Here is a 13,004-nt window from a genome sequence, read left to right as displayed (position 1 = left end):
TGTATAACAAAACAGAAAAAATAGCAGTTATATGAGTCAGCAGAAAAGCTTGAGATACCTATTTGGAACTGCATTTTGTTTTTATATTGTTCTTCAACATTTTATGTAATACAGAAGAGCAATCCATGAATCAATACAATTTTAACAATGCAAGGTATTTCTCCAGACATGTGATTCTGGAATTAGAAGAGAGCACTTATCTATTAACCTCAGCCAGGTTAAGTGTTACAACTGATGGATTAAATACTCAGCTGCTTCCATTCCTTTTAGAGGAGTCTGACATTATAAAGTTTTTTTCCTGTTTCCCTCCATTGGTAGGAATATATAAATTCCACTATTTGGGTGCCCCATTTGAATGTGAAAGTTAACTTTTTACAGCAGGGATCGGCAACCTTTGGCCTGCGGCCCGCCAGGGTAAGCCCCCTGGCAGGCCGGGCCGGTTTGTTTACCTGCTGCGTCTGCAGGTTCAGCCGATCGCAGCTCCCACTGGCTGCGGTTCGCTGCTCCAGGCCAATGGGGGCTGCAGGAAGTGGCACGGGCCAAGGGATGTGCTGGCCACCGCTTCCTGCGGCCCCCATTGGCCTGCAGCGGCCGTCAGTGGGAGCCGCGATCGGCCGAACCTGCAGACGCGGGAGGTAAACAAAGCGGCCCGGCCCACCAAGGGCTTACCTTGGCGGGCCGTGGGCCAAAGGTTGCCAATCCCTGTTTCACAGTATTTACTTGTAGTAGTTTCCACAATAAAATCATTTCCATTTTTCCTTACCATTTGGGGTGCTGTTCTGAGTATCTTTCTTTTTCATCAGTATAGGGAATAGTCAACACACTTCTATTTATGGCATTTAAATAATTCTCAGCATGTTTCTGTTAGAGAAAAAAAAATCAAGTTTAGATTATTACAGAGGAGTTAGGGACACTCAGCGTATTCACTTGGATCAATTAACTTGACATTCTGGCTCTTGTAATTACTTGAAAAGGAATGACAGACTGGACATTTATGAGTAATTATAGCACATCTTGGATAACTTCATAAGCCACAAGGCCTGTTGACTTTGACCATCCAAAAAGTGCAATCATGGCTTTGAGATACAATGCTTGGTACATCTTGTTGCTTGCTATTCAGAAACGAAATACAGACAGAGGCAACTATTTAGACCCATGTATTTACGATGAATTACTGACACATACTTCACTATTGGCAAGTTCTTCCTGTTCGAACTGTGAATCTACTTACTCTCAGCCCGATTTCAGTTCTTTCAATGGCTGTTTCAAGAACGTGAACATCCACACCCTCTCCACGTTGTTCAAGGTTGATGCTTGTCAGTTTGTCCTTAAGCTGGTGAAGGTCTTCTTGAACCTACAAAATTATGTTGTTATACCACTAATGCACACATATCACCATAACATATGGCGTACTTCACATGGTTTCAGTTCAAAGCAAAAACATTTCCTAAATAGAGGACACAAATACCCTCGTGAGCCCCTGCAGCCCTGCAATTTTACAGGAGACACAGAGAAATCTTGCCAAGGACTTCTGAAGCTGACAGCTAGTGCAAAAACCTGGACAACATCTTACAATGCCACCTGAGAGAGCGAGCTTCAGAAGTGAGGGCCTGCTACCAAGTGGGGCCCTGACCCCATTCCATTCAAGCATCACTCTTGGCACAGTTCTGGAGCCATGCACGTGCTGCAAAAGTTTTGAAAGGCAGAGGCATTCATTGAAGTAGCTTACATCAAGATCACATAGGTTTTTGTCACCGATTATGATTATTTGTACTGTGGTAACACTAAAAGATCCCAACTAGATTCAAGGCCCCATTATGCTAAGAACTTTACTAATGTTTAGGAAGAGACAGTCTTTGCCCGAACTTATAAATCTAAATAGACAAGACAGACAAACAATAATTACACAGATAACATAAAAGCAAAATGTCAATGATACATACATTGTTATATATACACATATGATTTATATATATTCCTACACATTACAACACACATTTATATAATTAAGTTTCCCCAGACCATCCACCTTCCCTCCTCTGTGTGCAGGTACCACAGCCAACTTGCTGTGACATTCGTGACTCAAGGTGCTTTCCTTTCACCCAGCCACCTCACAGAAGTAGAATCTTAGTCTCGAAGGAGAAAAAGAAAAAATATCCCCTTATATTTTATGTGTCTGAAGGACAACCATTTTCCTCACTCCCCACTGGGCCATAGACCCCCATCCCATTATTCACAGCAAGGCCCACATCCCCTCCTCTGAAACCTGGCTAACCAGCCCCTTGAATTTCACCTTGAAGCTGAATGCTAGCTAGTGCAGCCACCACAGATAAGTGCATTTTATTTTCTATTCACAAAGGGAAAAATAACACTTGAGCAACTGTACTGGATCAAAGTAATCAGAAATGGAAAAGACTTATTAAATCAACTCACTCCCTCTACATGGGAAGGATACCATCCCCCTACTGAGTTACTGACTTTGAGTTCTAAGTTAGCACCAGTTCAGATAATGTTCCTAAACCTGAGGCCACAGGCAACCCCATCCAATCAGAGACAGTTTGAAATTCTAGGTGATATTTTCTACTCGTATTCCTGTGCCACAGAGTTTAGAGTACAAGTGGCTTTGTGAAGTAATTAAAATTTGAATCCCCGGCGATACCAGAATCCGCCCCCCCACCACCACCCCCCGACTCCTTTGTCCAGACTATATCACAGGTCCTTACCTCCAGTTTACCAGCAAATCATCATCCACTGTGCCAGTATTTCTTTCCATAAACAGACCATTTGTGAATACATTCCCTACTGTCTCCCCTTCCCATGCCCAGCCATTACAGGAGATCAGCTTGGGAAGATGACATGGATAAGGTTGTAAACTAGCTCTTGTACCTTTCAGTCTAGAGTCCAATCAGTCTTGCAGTGGGGCCCAGGTTTGATTGAATATGCCTCACCAACAACATTGCGAGTGCTACCATCAACTCAGTGGGTCATTGGGGTGATCTCCTTAATCTCTCTGCACTTCCTTTCACCCATCTGAATAGCCTACCTGCACTGCAATCAGTAGAAGTTTTAAATATACTTCAATTTGAGCAGATCATATCCTCAGTCTGTAAAGTCTTTGAGATCCGTGAAGGATATGCATTAAACTATATTACAACCTAAATTTTAGAGCAACTGTTACCACCTACAGTTTGTAGAAAGTTTTATTTACTATGACTGATTTCTTTCCAATAGAAACAACAGCCTGCTACTTTCTAATTTATGCTTCGTTTGAGGGCTTCAGCCCTGGGTGGCAGGGCTCAGGTTACAGGCCCCCCTCCTGGGGCTGAAGCCCTTCGGCTTTAGCTCCCCCAATACCCAGGATGGCAGGTCTCGGGCAGGCTCATTCCCCCTCCTGGTGATGTGTAGTAATTTTTGTGATCAGGATGGGGTCACGGTGCGATGAAGTTTGAGGCCCCCGGCCATAACCTCACCATCCACCTGCCATTCAGTGGTGCCACCCTCCCACCACCGGGGGCTCGGGGCTTCCTCGAGCTGTGGGGCCCACCCACACAGCTACCGAGCTCAGGCTCGGCACCAACCCTAGCTCCTCACCCAGGGGTGCCCCCTGCCCAGCCGCCCTGGGGGCCTGGCTGCCTGCCCCAGTGTCAACCGCCCTCGACCCTCCATTCAGCGCTGCCCCCCAGCCATGACCCATCCGGCCTCCCAGTCCCCGGCCCGGTGGGGGGGGGGGGGGACTGGCTGGCCCCTCAGAGGCTCATGGGAGTTTGGCCTGGGGCAAAGGCGCAAAGGCTCCTGGGAAGGGGGGCAGCTGAAACCCCCCCCGCCCCGAGACCTCTGTGCGGGACGGGGGGAATCGGTCAGTTGTGACCTACCTGGACCAAAATGGCTCCTATTTCCTCTCCCGTCCCGACTACATCGGCCATGGCAGCTTCCGATTAATCGGCGCCCAGGGCTCCGGCTCCCGCGTCCCGCTCCGGGGGCATGAGGGTGCACGTGACCGTGCCCTAGCAACGGGACGCGCTGGCAGGACCGTACCATCCCCTGCCGGGGGAGGAACATTCCATGTGACTGGCGCGGGCGGGAACTTTCTGCCTCTCCCCCGCCCCACGCGGGTTGCCCCTACCAGCGACTCCCTGCCTCTCCGGTCTGGGCCACCCCCTCCACGGAGAAGGTCATTCACTGCTCTAAGCTGCCGCTTCCCCGGCCCGGATGGTACCATTCACCAGGCCGGAAGGGGCGGGCCTTTGGGGCGGAAGCACCGGGCGGCCGGGGTGGGGGGAGCGATGGCGGTGGAGGGACCCTGTGCGCTGGTAACCAGCTGCGCTGCCGGCTTTGCTGGGGAGGAGCTGGTTAAAAGTGAGTAACCCTCGGGGCGGGGGGGGGCCGGCGGTCAGAGCTCTGCCCCTGCCCCGGCTGACCCAACGGTCCCCCGCCACCCCCGCGTGCTGGGTCGGGTCGGCCCCCGTGGCGCGCGGGGGTTCTCGCGCTCCCGCGCCTTGCCGCCGTCAGGGCCCTTCTGCCTGTCACCCGGAGCGGTCCGCTCGCTGGGCGGGCGTGGGCCGAGCCGCGGCTGCGGACAGCGCCCCCTCCCCTCGCCTCGCCGGATCCGCGCCCCGGCGGTGCCTGGCTCGGAGCGTCTGACTCCCTGCCCGTTGCTTTCCACTCCCGCACCCCCGGGGCGCGAACCGAGCGCTGCTCCGGCCGGGCGCGGGCCGGGCTCCAGCCGCCTCAGCGGAGCTGCCGGCGTTCCGGCGACAGCCGCTGTCGGGGGCGGCGCCGGCGCGAGGAAGCACCCGCCGGGCCGGACCTCGGACGGGCCCGGCTGAAGTTGCGGGGCGGGCAGGTGGAAGTGCCGGGGTGAAAATGGAGCAGACTTGGTGGGGTGTCATTGCAGTAAAGGTGGAACCCTGTCGTGGTGCGGGGCGTGATCGTTTCCGCTGTACGGGGACACGTTAAGCGTCTCCAAGTGCCTTTCAGTCAAGCATTGTAACCTCTGCCTGATAGCATCGGTCACAGCAGGCCCGGAAATGTTTGACCTTGGTGGCTTAAGCATGTTATTGACCCTAGATGCTGTGGCACTGAGCAAACTCTCATGGGGATTTTATAGCTGGGAGAGGGGTAGGATTTTACCCTGTACCCTCCAGGTGAGTGCCCTCTAGGCCAAGGAGCAGCTGCCTCATCGCTCTGGGACCTGCCTGAAATGATCACAATCTGTTTCACGCAGATCCCGTATGAGGGGAAGTAGCTTTCTGTGAAAGCCTGTGCCAAATCAAATAGTTTAAGCGTTGACGTTTGACATTCTCCTGGGGATTAAGACAAACTTTTGTAAAAGAAACAACCAATAGCCAGGAATAGCTAAAATTTGCAGAGAACAGTCTGAGTAAACCCCAAACGCTGAAATCAGACAGTGTGACCTTCCATGAAGTACCTTAGAAAAATAAACTTGTGTTTGTTTAGTTGATGAACTCAGGTAGTTCTAAGATCAAATTCCTCAGGAGGGGAGAAGAAAGGGGCACAGTTCTCCAGCATTCTGCTATTTCCAGAGTCTGCAGTTTATCTGAGGTCATGCTTTTTAGGCAGGGCGTGCTCCTTAACAGGTGACTTCTTTTTGTTTATAACTCCAACTTAGATTTGTTTTAGCCACACCAAAAACTAGAGGGATGGAAAAATCTCTTCTTTCCACTGCTTTTCTCCCCTCACTCAAATATTCCATGACATTTTTAAAATTTCCATGCATTTGGCCCAGATTGAATCTGTAGTATGCAGTGGTGCTTTTGACTTCTTGGAGGATGAGGAATAGCATTCATATGGTCTGAAAAAGTGATTTGGATCACAGGCCTGGCAGTCAGGAAAAATTGCAGAGACTGTTCAGTGCAAGGAGCTAATTTGCCTTTTTGCATGATATGACTCCAGGGATTGGTAATCTGCTCAGAAAGAAGCTTTTGTTTAATAGTTCATTGTCATGGTTTATCATTCATCTATAAATGTGAAATAATTGGCACAGTTATGGGTCCTAAAGAATAGTCAGAACTGTCAGATAAATTACATGCATACTAAAACACCTAATGGGTACCAAAACAAGTAACTGATTAAATAATTCACTTTCAAAATGTTTACAACTTCAGGTGGGACTTGAATGGCAGTACAGATGTTTAAGTAAAGGCAATCACATCAAAGCAACTGGTCAACTTTAAGATTGTAACTTAAACCATGGAAGTTCTGATTCAGTCTGCATGTTAGTTCAGTACCAGGAGAAAATTTGGGGAAATCTTACCCCGGGTAGTTGTTTGTAGCTGCTTGTTTGTGGGAAAGTTGTAGGAAATTGTAGGGAATTCTGTGTTTTTTGTACAGCCTCACAATTTTGTGCTCTAAGTGTCTTAGAGAGAAACCTAAAGGAGTTAAAATAAGACAGGGTGGTGATATCTTGATTACCTGATGATGGAAAATAGGATTGGAAGAACTTGTTGTTTGAGAGTTATGGAAGTCAGAACTTATAAGTGACTCAAATAAACCAGATTTGACTTTTTAAAAACAGTACCCTCTTTGAAACATTTAGACTTCCATTACTTTTGAACGCCAAAGCAGATTCTTAGTCTTATTTTCAATCATCAAATTAAGTTGCTTATAGCACTTAAGGCGGCAACTCACAGAAAGAGAGAGAGATTGAATGGAGATAGTAAAATAGTGACATTTAAAAAAGCAACAACTTAAATTGCTGTTCTGTATATGAAAGTAAATCACATGACCCAACTGGAATAGTGGAACAAACAACCCAGGGGCTATCTGAGGTTGGCATTTGGATGAGGGCTAGATGGCTGCCACTCAATCAAGACAAGACTGAGAGGAAGAAATGGTGGGTGGGAGGAAGACAGACACTGGTAGAGTTCGCAGAATTTGGGCGCTCTGCATCATTTTAACCAAAGGTGTGAATTTTAAATTGATTTAGTTAAATCAGTGCACCCTGCTTATACAGACAAAACCTTATGGTGGCAGTCTTACTAAGGGAGTGGCACTGCCATTTGTAACATACACACACATATATAACTGGGATGTGCTAGTAGAGCCTGTGTTGCTCCTTGAGACCCAGATAGCATCTTTTTTTTGTCAAATCTGAGCCTTTCCTTTCAGATGCAGGGACCTTATCACCATTATCCATCACTTTTTGTTACTTTGACATTGGATTACTGTGATGGGCTAAAAGAACAGGAGTACTTGTGGCACCTTAGAGACTAACAAATTTATTTGAGCATAAGCTTTCGTGAGCTACAGCTCACTTCATATGCTCAAATAAATTGGTTAGTCTCTAAGGTGCCACAAGTCCTCCTTTTCTTTTTGCGAATACAGACTAACACGGCTGCTACTCTGAAACCTGTGATGGGCTCTGCATCAAGACCACTTGGAAGCTGAAACTAAAGAAGGATGTGGTGCCCTCTTATTAAGAAAAGAGTCCTACCATGAACACACTCTGCAGTGCTCTAGGATCTGTGCTGGCTTCCAGTAGGTTTCTGGGCCCTGGTCTACACTAGGACTTTAGGTCGAATTTAGCAGCGTTAAATCGATGTAAACCCGTACCTGTCCACACGATGAAGCCATTTATTTCGACTTAAAGGGCTCTTAAAATCGATTTCCTTACTCCACCCCTGACAAGTGGATTAGCGCTTAAATCGCCCTTGCCGGGTCGAATTTGGGGTACTGTGGACACAATTCGACGGTATTGGCCTCCGGGAGCTATCCCAGAGTGCTCCATTTTGACCGCTCTGGACAGCACTCTCAACTCAGATGCACGATTATTTGCTGTTGCTCTGACGCAGGGAGGGGCGACTGAGGACACGGCTTACAGGGTTGACTTCACGGAGGGTTCCAATAAGAAATGGTGCACCTAAGTTATTGTTCTTATTGGAACAAGGAGGTTAGCCTGGCCTCTGATTGATACATGGCTAGATTTAGCTCGCTGCACCTTCTCTGTGAGTGACTGCAGTGTGACCTAGAGGAATGAGTCCCCTAGACAGGGGAAGAGGCAAATGAGTACAAAACATTTTGGGGGGTGGCTTGAGGGATGTGTTGTGAGCACTATGGGTTTTTTAGTATATTTGCTGGAGGATATATTTTTGTTTCAAGATGCAGTGAGCAGCCCTTCATAGTTTACTACATTATGACTGTTGTATTGTGTGTTACATTATGTCATAGCACAGGATGGGCACCTGCACCTTAGATGTATTTAGTTATCTGAAACAGTCTTGCAAAATCATGACATTACCACTCCAAACACTGTCTACTCACTCAGATCAAACTTTAAACACTCTGGTGGACCAGGTAGGTAGCTGTACAGCTAATCCCTCGTGCTTGGTGGTTCTCTTTCTTTCAGAAAAGGGATTCTTAAATGTATTCCTGAAAAGTTCTTACCCCCTGAAAGTTACACAGGAAGTATTTCTTATAGTTGCTTTCCACCAGGTGGCTCTCAAGACACAGAATATGAGAACTGCTAGTAGCATACCTACCAGACCAGAGGAGACTTGATAGTTCAGTTCTTTAACGTGTTTTAAATTAAGATTTAGTCAGTGTTAAAATTGGAAAGCACTCAGAAAAAGAAAACCAAGAATGCTTTACTGTAATCTTTGGGAGAAAAGTTGCAACAGGGGATTTGCGATGGTTTTTAACAGAATGTTACTAGTCCAGTGGTAGTAAATACTAGACATAGCAAGGGTGCTTCAGTTTTAGGTATTTGTTTTCTCATAGCTGTAATAGAGCAGTAAATTCTGAGGGCGGGGGAGGGAGATGGACAGACCTTCAGCTCTGTAGCTTATTTCCTGTGACTTTTCTCTTAAATATTCATATTCAGCTCATTTTAGAGGTCATACTTCAAGCTTCTAAAGTGCTTTGGACAGTCCATTCCATACATTAGTTGCCTTCCATGTATGGAACGTCTGCTGAGCTTTTGATGTTTTACAAATGGCATGAATATGATATGCCACCTACATTCTTCAGTTTGGTGGTGTCTGCCTTCCCTTTCCTTCTCAGAACCTTACTGTGTTTCATTTATCCTCTGGTAACAAGACCAAAGGAACACCCAATGAAATTTGAAAGGCAACAAATTTAACTTATCAAGGAATATTGCTGCCCCTATCAGAGTCCAAGATCTTAGCAGTATTAAAAAAAAAAAAAAAGCCACCTAGTGTTCTCATTGCTCAAATAAATATCTAAACAGAATTTTTTAAAAAACCTGAGGAATATAAATAATTCATGCTTTAAGGCATAAACCAACCAACTGTTTGGGGTTCGAAAGACACTTCTCCTATGAATAGATTCCATAAGTATTAGGGAGCTTCTTGTGTCTTGCTCTGGACCAAGCTGATACACCATTTTGGAAATGTAAGATTTTCAACTTTAACATTAGTCCTTGGTGGGTTGCAAGAGACTGGTCTTGAACCAGTCAAAAATGCCATGTTGTTTACAGTGCTTTTAGCATCTCTACTTGGGCCAGTCCAGTATCTCCTGTTGTGATTCTCAGAGCAAAGGAGCTTAAACATTAACATTTCTGCTGTAGATGAAGCCTTCTTAAAAAAGATGTTATATTTGTGCATGTGACACTCTGTGAGTAGAGTCTCTTCGGGGCAGGAACTGTCCTATGTGTTCAGTGTTCTCCACTGGGCCCTGAACCATTTGGACCTGTGGATTTGCTATTGTAATCTGAATAACCCATCTCTGTTCCATGAAGAGGATAGCCAGAGAAGTCAGTCCAATAGGCCTGCCTGCATTTGTGGTCACTGAGTGAGTCAGTTGGTTTTCTAGACTCTTTGGATGTTAAACCACTGACCCTCTTAAGTATCATAGAATATCAGGGTTGGAAGGGACCAGGGGTCATCTAGTTCAACCCCCCGCTCAATCCCCAATTTTTGCCCCAGATCCCTAAATGGCCCCCTCAAGGACTGAACTCACAACCCTGGGTTTAACAGGCCAATGCTCAAACCACTGAGCTATCCCTCTTGACGGTTGGGAAGATCAAACATGAAAATGAGTAATTCTCTAAAGACGTACATTTACTGAGACACGTGCTCTTGCCATGATATCAGTTTTCTGGAAATGTTTGTTTTGGCCAAGTGCAAGCAGAATTTGAAATGTTTTTTATCCTAAAAAAATATTTTCTAGAACTGGGTGTGGAAAGCTTTCATTATAGTTGAGAACCTGTTTTTGCATTAAAATACAAAGAGTCTTCTATTTGGGGGAGAAAATTAATGGAAATTAAGTACAGTATGTACAATATATGAAACTAATTCCAAGGTGGAGTAACATTCTGGACAATTCTTAATTTGTCTAGACAGTTTATTTCAGTACCCTCGTACGGCCTCTGTTTTTACAGCAGAAACAGAAGGCAAAACACTTAAATATCTTAGTATAGGTAGTGATTTTTAGTGAGAAATGTAACTAGTGGCAAACCTATTGAAGCTGTCAAAAATAAAGTATCCAAGCTGCACTTAATTTTGTCAGCAAGAGTAATATATAGAAATGGGACATCACGGCTGTGCTGTAGAAATGTAGTAACTATCCCAAACCTCTAATTACTTTTATGGGAAGTTATAAGTATGCAATCTAGCTCAAGGCAAGTTATAAAACTTTAAGGTCTTGTCAGTATTTGAGCTGAGCTTTGTGTACAAGAGTTTTAATTCCACACGGTTCTTGGAGAGAAATTCCACATCATGACTGGCAAAGTCATTCTGTTTGGATGAGAAATGTCTATAATCAGAAGCAGAATAGGGTGAATGAAAGTCGAATAAAATAGCAGAACCTTAGCAGTGAAAGGAAAGCATTTGCGGGGGGGGTTTTGTTTTTACATTCTTGAATTCTCTTAGAGGCTTAAACTTTGTCTAGCAATTTTGCCTCTACTGTTTTGTAAACAATTTAAATTTTTTATTGATGGAGCTGATGTGAAAGATCTTTCACAGTGACGTTTGGGGAGCTATTTTTAAAAACACACTTCCTTTTTGCATGCGTTCATAATTCTTACTGAGTTGGCTAACTTAAGAAGAAAAAAAGTGTTTTCCAACAAAGACTTTCTTTCCTCATTCTATTTTCTTCCCGCTGGTCATTCAGTGAAGTTATAATGTTGATTTTGTGACTTTACAATTATTTCAGTGGCAACAGACTGTCAAACAGAGTTATAGCTTTGTTAAAGGATCAAATGGAGGGAGAAGCAGGGCAGAGATAAGAGCTCTGAGACACAAATATCTTCAGTAGCAAAAGGGAAACATGAAAATATGGGGAATTTTTTACTAAATGGTTGAAAATTTTTGTATGATTTCAAGGTGGTGGTGGTGAACAGCTTTAACATAACTTAAATAACTTCCACTAGCATTTGGCAAGCAATTCTAAAAATTCAATTCTGAGAACTTTCATAAAACAAATTACTAAAGTGCCAAAACATGCTTTAAAGTGGGAATTAAAAACAAAAAAACCCACCACAGTATAGCTACTTCTAGGCCAGACTAATGAATAATATTTTACCTGCATTTGAAACAGTGTGCTACGTATACTGGCCCTGTAGAAAAAGAACTGGTATTCATGTATTTAGAAATGCTTCATTGTTTACTTGCCAAAAAAGTCCCTGGATTTTTCAAACAATATCTTAACTACCTTGACTTTGCAACAGAATATGAAATTGCAGTATTAGCAATTTGCAAGTAAACTGCTTGTGCAGTAGGAATTGTCATTATTATATACCAGGCTTGTTAATATCCTGAGTTTCAAACTAAAGTAAATGATAGTGGTTTGCCGTTGTACTTAAATCTGGCTGCAGTATATCAATATTACAACCCCCCCTCCCCCCACTTTACTCTAGAAACAAGTGTTAGTTTTGGCATGCAAGGGACACTTTTAAAACAAATTTTATTCTAAATAAAACTGATGTATGACTCAGTGAACAGCTCTGTGGATTTTGGAAGGAGATGTCACCCTTCAAGAGTTTCTCTGTTACTGAATGCTAAGGACAATCTGTTAAAGGGATTTCTGAAGGTTGTGTGTGTAATCCAAATTACTTGAGGAGGTTTAGAACTGAAAATACTCAGTGTGTGTTTAAACAAACTGAAAAGTAGTCCTCTTCCACTAGCCTGTCTAGACGAGAGACTTGGGTGTTTGCATCATAGCAACTGGTGGCATCATCCAGCCACCAAACACAGACAGAGTTCTTTTCTTAGGTGTCTATAAGGCCATAAAATGGTGCAGGGTAAATATTGGATCCTGCACAGAGTTTTTGGCAGACAACTGTAGGAAGAACTTTCTCAGATGCTGTTGAAAGTTACTGATAAACAGTATACACTAAATCTAAATATCTTCATGAGCTAGGATTTTAAACTGTTTGTTTTTAGAAGTGAGGTAAAAAGGTTTTTTTTAAATTACATATTAATCCAGATTATTTTGGTTAGATGTTGTAGTGGCCCCTGGACTATACTTCTATGACCATGGATTTGCAGACTAACAGTTGGTCACATAATACTAGGGAAGCCAGAATCAAGATTTGTTTGGCCTTGCATTATCTTAAATCCTTTATTTCTTTTGTTTTCTGGTTAAGTGAACATTCTTATCAAACAGAATGGACTTTGGTTACATTAAAAGCCATTAGTTCACTCTGACAACAGAAGAGTAATAGGACCAAAAATGATAAATCTTGCTAAAATAAGATGAAAGTTGTCTCAGAGGTTCTATCATATAAAACTTATTTATAAGAAAAGTAGGTTAAAGAGTTAGAATATAGGTGTGGAGGAGCCAGTTTGTGAAAAACAAGGTTTATGAAACTAGATTAGGAAATTCTTTTACAGATTAGTCATCTGTTATCAAGGTCAAATCTTACCCTCTAATTCCTTCACTGCCTTCCTCTTCCTACCAAGCTCCTCTGCTTCAGTGTTGTGCATAACACTTCTGTTTACATCTGTTATGTGCCATCCACTGATGTGTTTGAACAGCTGCCCCCTCCACCTTGTATTTGTTCCAGTCCTTCCCATCTTGCTTCAAAT

The 13,004-nt window shown here is 44.1% G+C and overlaps 2 protein-coding genes across 4 annotated transcripts in view; one reads left to right on the top strand and one right to left on the bottom strand.

Moving 5' to 3' along the window:
• IQCH (IQ motif containing H) overlaps window positions 1-4,251 on the bottom strand; it is a 111,175-nt gene extending 106,924 nt beyond the window's left edge. Inside the window, exons 1-3 of one of the 2 annotated variants that reach the window (XM_043523290.1) lie at window positions 4,124-4,251; window positions 1,232-1,354; window positions 764-861 (exon numbers count right to left, since the gene is read on the bottom strand). In XM_043523290.1, the coding sequence (XP_043379225.1) occupies window positions 764-861; window positions 1,232-1,354; window positions 4,124-4,219 (317 nt within the window). In that variant the 5' untranslated portion in view covers window positions 4,220-4,251. Of the gene's footprint in view, window positions 1-763; window positions 862-1,231; window positions 1,355-3,872 lie in introns of both variants that reach the window. The other variant, XM_037911740.2, reaches the window with a different exon arrangement.
• The window catches only part of AAGAB (alpha and gamma adaptin binding protein), a 28,976-nt gene continuing 20,175 nt past the window's right edge, over window positions 4,204-13,004 (top strand). The window contains exon 1 of one of the 2 annotated variants that reach the window (XM_037911742.2): window positions 4,204-4,356. In XM_037911742.2, the coding sequence (XP_037767670.1) occupies window positions 4,284-4,356 (73 nt within the window). In that variant the 5' untranslated portion in view covers window positions 4,204-4,283. The remainder of the gene's footprint in view (window positions 4,357-13,004) is intronic. The other variant, XM_037911743.2, reaches the window with a different exon arrangement.

Source organism: Chelonia mydas, chromosome 10 (genome assembly GCF_015237465.2).
Source record: "Chelonia mydas isolate rCheMyd1 chromosome 10, rCheMyd1.pri.v2, whole genome shotgun sequence".
Taxonomy (NCBI): domain Eukaryota; kingdom Metazoa; phylum Chordata; order Testudines; family Cheloniidae; genus Chelonia; species Chelonia mydas.
Note: the sequence above shows the minus strand (reverse complement) of the source record. Positions and strands in the feature narration are given on the sequence as shown.